The sequence below is a fragment of the Adiantum capillus-veneris genome, chromosome 3 (assembly GCF_014529385.1).
Source record: "Adiantum capillus-veneris isolate H3 chromosome 3, ASM1452938v2, whole genome shotgun sequence".
Lineage (NCBI taxonomy): Eukaryota > Viridiplantae > Streptophyta > Polypodiopsida > Polypodiales > Pteridaceae > Adiantum > Adiantum capillus-veneris.
In genome coordinates, this window is record NC_140933.1 from 100577578 (window position 1) to 100589927 (window position 12350).

Below are 12350 nucleotides of genomic sequence, written 5' to 3' on the forward strand. Positions count from 1 at the left end.
GAAGCCAGGTACTGCAGAACTATTGAAAGGATACTAAAGGTTAATTTTAGAACCTTTCATACCTTCATCTTTGAGTGCAAGTGGTTTGCAAATGTATCTAGATGACATGAGAATGCCCTCTACATGGTGGACTCTAGTGTGCATAGTTTTACCGCGTAATTATGAGCAGGTGAGTGACATGTACCTTTTTTATTATTATTTGCTTGTACCCTTAGTTATACCAATGTTACTCACTTTGAGATTCTATTTTATAGGTCATCTATATCCCAGCAATCCACCAACCAAAACTTTGGTTCGTAATTCCCGTAACACCTTGGGGGAGAACCATTTTTTCCACTAATGAAGTGGAGACTATCTTCGACCCCCTTCCACCTCTGACTTTGGATGAGGCGGAAATAGAGGAGCGGGAGGTCGATGAATCAAGTCCAGTGGCAGCAAGTCTTAGCGTAGATGATTGTCATGATGATGAAGATGATGAGATGGAGGATGACGAACTGGAAGATGACGAAGCCAATGCATCCACAAATAACAATTCCGTTTCTCTCTTTATTGATTTAGGAGCCATGGGCTTAGAATTGGATGATGCTTCGTGTAGAGATCTTTTGGAACATAATTCATAAACATTTTGCAGTTATGAATTTTTTTGGTCGTGCAATCCATTCATCTCTCTCTCCCCCCTCTTCCTCTCTTTAGATTTGAGAATATTCTCAATTATGTTAATCAATTGACAATGGTTATTTAAGTAACCAAGTGTAATCTTATATCCCTTGCCTCCTTCTCCCTCCTCTTTCTCTCTCTCTCTCTCTCTCTCTCTCTCTTCTTTTTTAAATTTGAAAATTATATACAATATTCTTTGATTTTTATTGAGAGGAGGGAAACACCAAAATTTGAAGGGAGGGGGGGGGGGGGGGGGGGGGGGGGGGTAAGCCAGAATTTGAAAGTTTGGCCGCTAAGTCTGGCTGTCGGATATAACAACGGTAATCTGTGCGGTAATAACAACGGTAATGGTAATATTTTAAACACAAAAAAATCTACCCCACCCTCCTCTTTCTTGTTTCTCTACTTGAATTTGCACCTTCTCTCTACAAAACGCGGTAAAACAGCACGGTAAACACTTGGAGATTATCATAGTGGAAATAGACACTCATGTTGCCCTCACTTCTATAATATTTTTGGAAGCTTTGTCATTGTAGCAGCGATAACAAGACTTAGCAGCATTGCATCTACATTGCATTACCAGTTCAAGATACCAAGCACAAATCAACAAAATCCCCTCATGAGTCCGATGAGCGATATTTGGACATAAAAGAGGCAGATATTATAATTATAGACGAGCTATCCATGTTAACCCAAACGACTTTTGACCTTATCATAAGATAAAATATAATGTACAACAAGTAGTACATTGGTAGATCTCTTCAACAACAAGTGTATTCTCTTGCTCCGTGATCTTGCCCAACTACCCCCAGTTTGTAGTCACGCACGGGAGCTTTGTAGCACATGCCATACAAAACCAACCGACCGTAGACAAGATCAATTGTACTTTGGATGCATGTATTATAGATGAAGAGCATGTGCATGACTACATCAACAACTCTACTACGATAAGTTATACTCACAGATCAGACATCCAACACTATAACAACCTTGCCTTGAATAATTTGTACAATCAAACTGACATTACAAAATTTGAAATGAAGGCAAACATGGGTAACATAAATATCCTTGAGTAGTGGCTCCTAGACCCTAAGTTCAACAAGTGGATTCGATCGCAATTGGTGTGCGTTGCATGATCCTTGAAAAGATCGACTTGACAACCGGTGCGGCAAACAATGCAACATGCATTGTCGATGCCATAACACAAAAGACAGAAGGTGAAGTTACATGTACCAATATCCTCATTCATGGTACCGAGAATAACTACAAAAGAAGAAAGGCAAAACACACTCAACATCCACCTTCAAAAATGTGAGCCAACGTTCTGTGCTACCAACCATTTGATGAAAAATTTGAAATACTTTTTGTTTGCAAGAATTTACATGTAGCATGTATACTAGAAAAAACATTCATCAATAGACATAGCAATACAACTTGGCTTATAATCTCCACTATAACCATCCGTATAATCTCTAATAAATGATGCACTTAACTTTGTCTCCTTGTATAACCATTATAGCATTTTTTAAATGTATATCCCTTTCATGCAGTGCCATCCTTGCCAAAAAATTTATCCTCTTATTCTTTTTAGTGCTAGATTCTAAATGTCAATTTGTATATGTCATGTTATATTCTATAGATGTTGTATAGCAAGGCCCACCAAGCAAGACTAGTTTTTGCTTACAACTCGATCATGTAGACGTATGTGCATTGGTAGTCATTGTTTAGCCAATGGAATTGTTAAAAGTCAACAGAGGTGGCTTCTTGCTAGTGGCCAACAACATTGGATACTTTAATTCAAAAGGAGCATTGGTTGAATACATTGATAGTAATTAGGAGCATTGGTAAGCAACATTTTTCCAATGCTCCCGATCAATATTTGATGTATCCGATGGTTGTAGAGGTGCTCTTGGGCACGTGAACATTTACTGTACGGGAACATAAAACACCTAGAGATGTTAATCCAATCTTTTCATGCATTCAGATGGGAGGTTGTCACGAGTTACAATAGCCTGGTAGCCCTTAGTGAATTGGAGCACAGGAAAACAATGGTATTGCTCATAGAGTTCTAAAGATGTCCACTTGATTTTCCCCATAATAAGGTGGTGAACGTAGAGAGACATGGTCATTCTTGCAAAGTCTCCTCCTTTGCAAGAGTGAGGACCAATTCCAAATGGCACAAAGGAGAAGGGAGGTAGTCCCTCCTTTTGTAACCTATGGGCCTCAAACCTTGATGGATCAAAGTTCCTTGCCTCTTTAAAGTATGCATCATTCTCCTGTGTAGAGGATGGACAATAGTAGATCTGTAAACAACGCATCCATGTTTTTATAAAATCAAGATAACACTTAAGAAATATCTCTCTCTCTCTCTCTCTCTCTCTCTCTCTCTCTCTCTCTCTCTCTCTCTCTCTCTCTCCACGCATGTGGATGCACACACACACACACATTTTTTCACACAAGATTCCACATTCTTAAACCATTTTGTTTCTTCTTTCTCCGCGCACACGTGCACACACACATAAAAACATCACCCTTGTTGTAGGAGTCGTACCTTCCATCCCTTTGGAATTATGTATCCATCATGGATTAGATCCTTTTGAGCTTCTTTCATGCCGCCTAGTGTAGGAGGCCTCAAACGCATGGTCTCTTGAAGTAGAGCCCACGTGTACTTCATATTGGTCAAATCCACCCAATTGAGAGTCTCACCGTGTTGCTTTCTTGATGCAATGGCTTTATGCTCTGCAAAGGAGGATTGTAACCAATGGATCAATTTGGTAACATAAACGGAGCAAAGGAAAAAAAACTACCAATTGTAACTTGACTTTTGAGTCAGAGTTACCATTTCGTAACTTGTAGTTTTTTAGACACCACTATATGGTAACACAATTTTCTCAAAGAGTATAAGGTTTAGGTTTATTCATAGTGTGTATATATATATATATATGTATGTATGTATGTATGCATATATATATATATATATATATATATATATATATATATATATATATATATATATATATATATATATATATATGTGTGTGTGTGTATGTGTGTGTGTGTGTGTGTGTAAAGAGTCAAAATTAGTCAAGTTACAATTGGTAGCTTTTATATACATATAGACAACTCGTCTTGATTATATTTCCTAAAATATCAAAGCTCTTCCTGAATAATCAGAGTTACCATCTCAATTAAAAATATCACCAATCGGTAACTTTAACTTTTGAGAATGTTATCAATGGTGATTTCATACAATTCAAATTTATACAGTGATTGTAACTACATTACATCAGGTTGGAAACTTGTAACTTTCAACGACATTTGATTGGTTACTATTCATTTATATGTGCATGCTCGCACACAGGCACTTACATAATCGAGAACTTCAATGGAGGCCTGTAATGATCTAATCGAGAGAGAGAGAGAGAGAGAGAGTGACCTTGGACGAGGCGGTCGAAGCAGGGGGGATTTTGTTCGAGGAACTTGAGGGCAAATATGAGGGTAGTGGCGGAGGTCTCATGGCCTGCAAAGAGCAGAAAGAGGGTAACGTCACGGAGCTCCTCAGGGGTGAGAGTGGTTCCGTCTTCGTGGCGGGCTAGAATCATCTGCGACAGCAGGTCGTTGTATTTGCCGTTGATGGGAGGCTGCTCTGCATGTAGCTGCCGCCGCCTCTGCTGAATGACCTCTTCCATCTGACGGCGCAGCACGTCCCGAGCGCGCTTCGATTTGTAGAAGCGGGTGCCAGGCACGTCTAACGGCATTGAAATTACGCCGGCAGTCCATATCCGGAACTGCGTCTCGATCGGACGGACCAAGGCTTCGTCTTCCGCTCCGATCAATAGGCTGCACGCGAAGCGGAGCACATGCATCTTCACGGTGTCATCTATGGATAGGTGGGCCCCATCGGCCCAGCTTGCCTCAATGTGCCTCCCAATCATGCGATCCGCCTTGCACATCACTTTCTGCAATGCGCCTGGCCCCAGGCACGCACTCAACACCTGCCTCTGTCTCTTATGCTGCGAGCCGTGCACCGCCGCCGGCGCATTCTTGCCGAGTAGGTCCAGCGTGAACGCCGGCCATGAGTTCAGCAAATCTCGCTTGTTTTCAGCATTCGCCAGAAAGCGATTGCCCGCTGCCCCCTGAACTATCACCGTGGAATTCAGAAACAGGCTGGTCTTGAACGTCTGTGACCCGTGCTTGGCCGTCCGCTCTTTTAGAAACCTCCTCGGTCCGCCCTGTCGAAGTGCAGAGATGAAGTGCAGCGTTTCCGATATGAGAAGGAAGCCAAGAGAGCCTGGTGGCAGCTCCCCTCCCCTCAGCAGTGCTGGAGCAAGGTGAATTTTCATCCATGTGAAAACGTGCACTACCATGGGCTTCACGATGAAGAAAGCTAGCACGCAGCCCAGAGCAGTACCGGCAACATCGTGCCGGCAACTCTTTGTTTGGACATACAGAGAAGCTATGACTGAGCTTAGAAAATTCATTGAGCTCAGAACTCCGTCCCCCCCCTCCTCTGCGTGCAGCAGGGCGGCTTGCAGGCTCAGTAACTCAGTTCAAAGACTCGTATAATGTACTAGAGGAGCTTTTGTATGATGTACGACGAAGACATAGACAATACACACTGGAGTCTGGGGGAGCCTTTCCTTGCACAAGGCCATCCCTTGTTCAAATATATATCCAGGATTCCAGGAGTGCGTATTACTAAGATATTTGCACGAGTTAAAGTAATTAAAGATCAAGATGCTATGAGCCACGGCTTCCGCACTAAAGCCCCAAGGGCATCGTCACACGGGGCTTAGTTATCTTGAAGTCTCGACAGATATGACAAAGACAAGTATGGCAATTCAGAATGCGAACCGGAGCACCAGGTAGTTGAGAGAGAGAGAGAGAGGGATAGACATGCGAGAGAGAAAACGGGCTAACCAGCTAAAAACGGGCATAGTTTGAAAACTATGCCTAAAAAGGCATAGTTGCAATACTAAGCCAGTGGAAAGACTGCACGCTAAGACTGCACGTTGCCAAAAAATATCGGCTGTGTTATGGCCAACTAAACCTCGCGTGACCATAGCCTAAGAGCCGGGTCCCCATTGCTTTAATAAAATTAAGATAAAAATATTTAGTGTTTTATTTTTTAAAACGTGTCACATAAATTTTGCAATCTCTTTTTTATTTAATAAACTAAATTGAATTAAAAAAGAGAATTAAAATTACCCCTAAGGAAGGAAAGGGGTCATCCTTGTCTCTGAGGATACATACCAAAAGAGGTTGAAAAAATAGGGGAATACATCATAGGACTTATGTAACCTCATCATCATCTTTGCACTCACTCCTCTATCCTAGAAGATTATTTATTTGTAAATGAAGGTTGCATTTTGAGTCCACAAAGTGCTTGCGGCTTGAGCTTAGGCATTTCCGTTGTTGCTCCAATTCACTCTTAGTATTGACTCATAATAATAAACTAAAAAGATATCATATTTTCACATTGTATAGGGGCTTCACTTTTTTCTTTGAACTCCCTAAGGGGTTTTTTTCATCCAAAGCTAGAGATCTTTGTTTGAGTGGGGGTGTTGGAGCTATATATGGCTCACTCTACTCAACTTGGTCTCACCTATATAATTGTATTTTGTCCTCAATATGAATCAGTCTTTGGGAGCATACATAGTGTGTCTTTTGTTTCGTCTCTCTTTTTCTCTTTACATTTCAACAATCAGGTGGCTCTCTTTTGTGTAGCTTGATGATGTGGCACCCTTAAAAGGGCCAAAAATCAGCTCAAAATTATCCTAATGAGAGATTACATTTTTGTTAAATAGGTCTGAAAGCTCCTCGTCTATTTTTAAACATATACGATTTTGCCATGTTTGCAATATGCCCATCCATAACTTCATTGTCTATCTTAGGGAGGCCACATAAAATACATGTATCTATCACATTTATTTAGGGTGACACCATGTATTGGTGCTACCATTTTTAACACCTTTTGCACTAGAGGGCATGGAGAATTGTACAATGATATATGCTAAGGGCATCGTCACGCAAGGCTTAATTATCTTTAAGTCTCGACAAATCTGACGAAGGCAGGTACGGCAATTCAGAAAGCCATCGACAGCAGCAGCTAGCTGAGAGAGAGAGAGAGAGAGAGAGAGAGAGAGAGAGAGAGAGAGATAAAACACGCTAATTATTGGTAAAAGCTGGCATAGTTTGAAAACTATGCCTAAAAAAGGCATAGTTGCAATACTCAGCCGGTGAAAAGATTGCAGGCTGTGAGAAAATGACGGTTGTGTTATAGCCAACTAAGACTCGCGTGACCATAGCCTAAGAGCCGGGTCCCCATTGCTTTAATAAAATTAAGATAATAATATTTAGTGTTTACTTTTTTAGAATATGTCACATAAATTTTGCAATCTTTTTTTGTTTTAGGTTGTTAGAAAATGTCGGCTGTGTTATGGCCAACTAAGACTTGCATGACCATAGCCTAAGAGCCGGGTCCCCATTGCTTTAATACAATTAAGATAATAATATTTAGTGTTTTCTTTTTTAGAATGTGTCACATAAATTTTTCAATCTTTTTTTGTTTTAACAAACTAAATTGAATTAAAAAGAGAAAGAAATAAAAATACCGCTAAGGAAGGAAAGGGGTCATCCTGTCTAAGAGGGTACATATCAAAAGAGGGTGACACTACAAGAGGTTCTTCATAGTAGGGACGCTAGTAGTGAGACTCTCAAATGTGAAAATTCACGGCGTCGCTATATGCATCGCTATACAGTAAATAATTTAGTGACGCTCATAGTGATGTCGACCCTGTAAAAAAATATTCCGTGACCGCCAAAAACTCAGACCTCAGATCCGAGTTTCGACGCTTTTGCGAAACAAGTATACCCGCACCTCTCTCTCTCTCTCTCTCTCACACACACACACAGACACACACACACACACATACACGAGGAGAGGAAGGAGATCTAGGTATGTTCCTTCTATCTCCTCCATCTCATGTTCCCTTCCCCTCTATCTCTATCTCTCTCTCTCCCTCTCTCCCATATAGACACACACACACGCATTGTGTGTGTGTGTGTGTGTGTGTGAGAGAGAGAGAGAGAGAGAGAGAGAGAATGTACACACACATGTATGAATAAAGAACACACACATACACACACACGCATTGTGTATGTGTGTGTGTGTGTGTGTGTGTGTGTGTGTGTGTGTGTGTGTGTGAGAGAGAGAGAGAGAGAGAGAGAATGTACACACACATGTATGAATAAAGAACACATACACACACACACATTGAGAGAGAGAGAGAGAATATACACACACATGCATAAATAAAGAACACATACACACATACACATTGAGAGAGAGAGAGAAGGCAAAGACTGTACATACACATGCATAAACAAAGAACACACGCACACACACACATTGAGAGAGAGAGAGAGAGAGAGAGAGAGAGAGAGAGAGTGTGTGATAAGGGAAGAAAACAAAGAGAGAGAGAGAGAGAGTATATGAAATGAAAAGTTATGTTCAAAATGTCAAAATGATTTATGAGACTACTCTGATGAACTCCTTGTGGATCTAATCTAATGTCTGCGTTGAAAATAGAGCATTGGTCGGTGAAGAGCTTCGTCAATGTATGACATATATAGATGGAAAGAGATAGAGAGAGAGAGTCTGCATAGGTTTAGGATTTAGTTTTTATATTTAAGCTAGAGTTTAGGTTTAGATTTAATATTAGAGCTTTGGGGTTAGGTTTAGGAGTTAACTCTATATTTAAATTTTAGAGTTGAAGAAGAGACCCAACCATCTCTCTCTTTTTTTGTAGAGCTTAAAGGTGTTTGAAGCTAGTTAGCTTTGGAATGTTCAAAGGTTAGGCAGCAACACTAGCTGTTGAAAGCGTTCTCCTTCTGTTGATCTTGAGTGATGGAAGAGAAAAGTGGATAACTCAAGACTTTCACAAACTATCAAGTTGGATTTTGTGTGTGTGTGTGTGTGTGTGTGTGTGTGTGAGAGAGAGAGAGAGAGAGAGAGAGAGGGAGCACTCGAGGTGCTGAGCAAGAATTAGAGATCGATTATAGAGGATTTTTTGTGGATTTGTTTGATGTGCAATGGTTCAAGATAAACATGGAGGGTCCCAACGCTATTGTGCGCAAAGGAGAGTCATGTTTCCTTGAGGTGGACTCAACCAAAAAGTGGACCAACCTCCAAGACACTTTTGTGCTACCCGAGCATTGTGAACAAGTAAGTTTGTGGATATTTAACATCCAACTTTAGAGAACTGGTGGTTTGGAAGCACTCATGTAAGTTATGTGGCTCTTGCAGGTGGTATTCCATCCTACAATCAAAACAATGGCTACATTTACGTGATTGTATATACGTAAATTATACAATTTACACAAAACGATGGCTACATTTACGTAATATTATATACTTAATTATAGAGAGTACGTAATTGTATATACTTAAATTATAGGTAGATGTGTACATATATATTTGTTTATGCATGTACATGTAGGCACTACGTACGGGAGCATAGCACCCGAAGGTTAAACGCTTCCTCTTAGGTATAGTCCTTTTTTAATCGTGGCGTTGTCATCATTGCTCCACCCATGCATGAATTACCGCAATGTATCTTTGGTTTTACCATGGTTGAGATTGTGATGATATCTAAAGAGGTGCTACTTGACTTTTGGCACTACTAGCCCCTGCTTAGGTCTAGTACTAGTATGTATATGCATCTACGTGCTTGTGTGCATATATACTTGTGTATATGAGGACTGCCATCGCTCTGGAGCACCGGCGCATCGTTCCACTCCTTCAGCGTCTCCCTCTGCTTCAAAGAAATCAACGCGCTTTGAGAGTTTGGTGTCGAGTAGACAATCTAGAGACAGAAAGGGCTTAAACGCCATATAGACATTCTCAGTTCTCACTCCGGCTTGGTCAGTATTCAACTTCACTCTCTTACATTTGTTGTATTTTGTTAATAAGCTAAACAATACATTGTTTTGTAATTATATGTTTCTACTTACAGAAAGTCTTATTGTTTTTTCTTGTAGAAGCCGACAGATACGCCGCTTGGACGCAATGAGACGTCAGATTAGTGGATGTCAATCTAGCCGTACCTAGATAGCACTAGTTTTCTTTTCTTAGAGCATGTATAACGAGATGACGTGTGTACGCCATTTTTATAACTATTGGTTAACGATGTATTTTCTCAATAATGACAATTGTGTTGTAACTATTACATTTTGGTCAAAGATTAACAATCGATTGATTTTGCCTATGATGTGTATAATTTTGTCATTGTTTCACTTTTGTCGATTCACTTTTGTTGAGATACTTTTGTCAGTTTTTATCTTTATTCTGAAAAATTTATGTTCAAAATGGTTGATGGGGTGGCAGGACAATGGATGCACTGCCACCCAAAAAACATTATTCTCAGGCGTCGTTATAGGCGTCTCTATTTTTTGTCCTGCAACGTCTCTATACGCGTTGTCAAGAAGTTGGCGGTCTTGCCACGAAGGCACCAGGCCTCTTGCTGTGAGAGTTTGTGAGGAAGCTCAAGGGTTATGAGAAGGAGCTAAGATGTAGATAACATAGCTTCTAGAGCTAAAGAAGAAATGTAGCCAAAGAAGCCACTCACTTTCCCTTACAAACACATACGTGATGGAGAGAACTCATGAAAGATAGTCAAAACAAAACAAAAATGAAAACATCAAGATTACGATCATATCGTATCATGGGTAGGATAAAAGGGTTAATGGATGAGTTAATGATATTTAATCTTTGTTGTTCAAATAAGCTACGGCTTGCTCTTTGGAACTGTAGCTTTGTGCTTACTATAATGTATATGTTTTGTCTAGCGATGGGGATTAGTTGTGAGTACAAATCCTCTTGATTCATAATAAAATAACCACACTCACATCAAAAGAGAAGTTATAGTCAATAATAGGTAGTATGATGGGATCTGGTGAGAGAAGTATTTCGTTGAGCCTTTCAGGACCAAATAGAAACACTATGCATTGCTGAAAGTGAATCTTTCGACTAATCCAAATGTTGACCCTAATAGATTGCACAGAATGGAAATGAAAGAAATCGCCTCTATGTGGATTATGGTTATTCATCGATGATAAACTTAGTATGTTCAAAGATAAAGGTGTGAAAGAAGTGAAAGGAGAAGAAGAAGAGAGTTTCTCTCCCAAGCCCTATTGTTGCCCTTAGGCAATAAGGATACTGCGAGGAGAGAAGTACCTGTAGCAAGGAGATTCTAGAGTTTGTGGAAGAGAATGATAACCTTAAGAGAGAGAGGTTCTTGTGAAAGATGAAGATATGGTTACTAACCTTGTGCACATAATTGTTTCCCGCCAGAAGGTTGTGCCCGTTACATTGACAAGATTGTTGCTTGAATACCTTCCAATGAAACAATTAGGACACAACAAGAGAGATGAAAGGAGAAGTAAAGAGAGAATTAGAGATAGATCTAAGTGTGGTGGTGGTATTAAAGATAAATAATGAGAGATAGAGAAGGAGTTAAAGACAAGTATTGGACTAGATATGCAAATGAAAGAAAAACTAGCAACATATATCTTACATGAGAGCAATCGCCACCACCTTAATGGAGAGAAAAGATGAGGCAAGACTTCAGCCTTTCTTCAAGAGAAAGTGTGGCACTAATATGAGTGTGTCACTATGGAATTGAGCTATTTTCACTCACTCATAACTTTCCCCAATGAAGAGAAGGTTGCTCTTTTTCTAGGTGAGGGAGCCATGTTTTACATAATCACGTAATTAGGCTAAAGAGTTAGCCCAAATCAAATGTTCTTTGGATATTTCTTAAAATGGGAAATATTAGGACTCAAAATATCATGAAATTCATAATTTTTGGTCGTTGAGGCTCCATGTGGATGCATGATGTATGTGGGCCCCACCTAGGCATCTTCTGTGTGGCTCCAGCAGGGGGTCCCAACTTGTGTGTCTTGTCCTTCAAGGCATCTTTGAGGTGTCACATTCACATGCTTGTGTCTTTTATCCTCCAAATATTTTATTTTATAGAAAAAGACCAAGATTACCTCTTTTCACTTGATTCACCTGTTTACCATCTCTTCTTGCAGTGTAGTTGTGAGAGGATTTTTCACTCTTTTCCCTGTAACTTTTGACCTGTAAGTCGGATTGACATGCTTCAAAAAGAAAAATTGGCCTACTAAAAGAGCTTGACTTGGTTTTGGACTTTTCTCCACACCCTTAGGTCGGGATTTTTAAATTGGGATGGTCCAAGAAGCTTTGGATCTTCCTTTTCATAAAGTCTTCTAGTAGGCCCCTCCCTCTTGTATGTATCCAAGAAGGTATGCATTATTGAAGGGTTATATTATTAAATAAATGTGAAAAGAAGAATATAATTTATATATGGTAGGGTATAGCTGACATATTAGAAGAAATATACAAATGCGTTTCCCCCAGACAAAAAGAGGCACAATCATTGATACTTCTCTTGCAGTACTTTCTAATAGTAATGTACATTTATATTACTTCAAAGGTAATACTAAGGTACGGTAGAAAGCTTTTATTTATGCATATGAGTATTATATGAAGTATACTTATGCGTCAAAAAGTCACAAGATAAATCGTTTAATGCCCGTTCCCACTATATACGTGCCACAGCACGACATCCACCCCGTCTAAACCTGCACATCCTCCGGTATGTGCCACG

The 12350-nt window shown here is 40.0% G+C and overlaps 1 protein-coding gene across 1 annotated transcript; it reads right to left on the minus strand.

The window, feature by feature from the left end:
• Window positions 1-2613: 2613 nt before the first annotated feature.
• LOC147461392 (cytochrome P450 716B1-like) lies at window positions 2614-5279 on the minus strand. Its single transcript, XM_086500829.1, has 3 exons — window positions 4094-5279; window positions 3209-3396; window positions 2614-2960 (listed from the first exon to the last, which is right to left on the minus strand). The coding sequence occupies exons 1-3, from the start codon at window positions 5136-5138 to the stop codon at window positions 2616-2618; spliced, it is 1578 nt and encodes a 525-aa protein (XP_086356955.1). The 5' UTR covers window positions 5139-5279; the 3' UTR covers window positions 2614-2615.
• Window positions 5280-12350: the final 7071 nt, after the last annotated feature.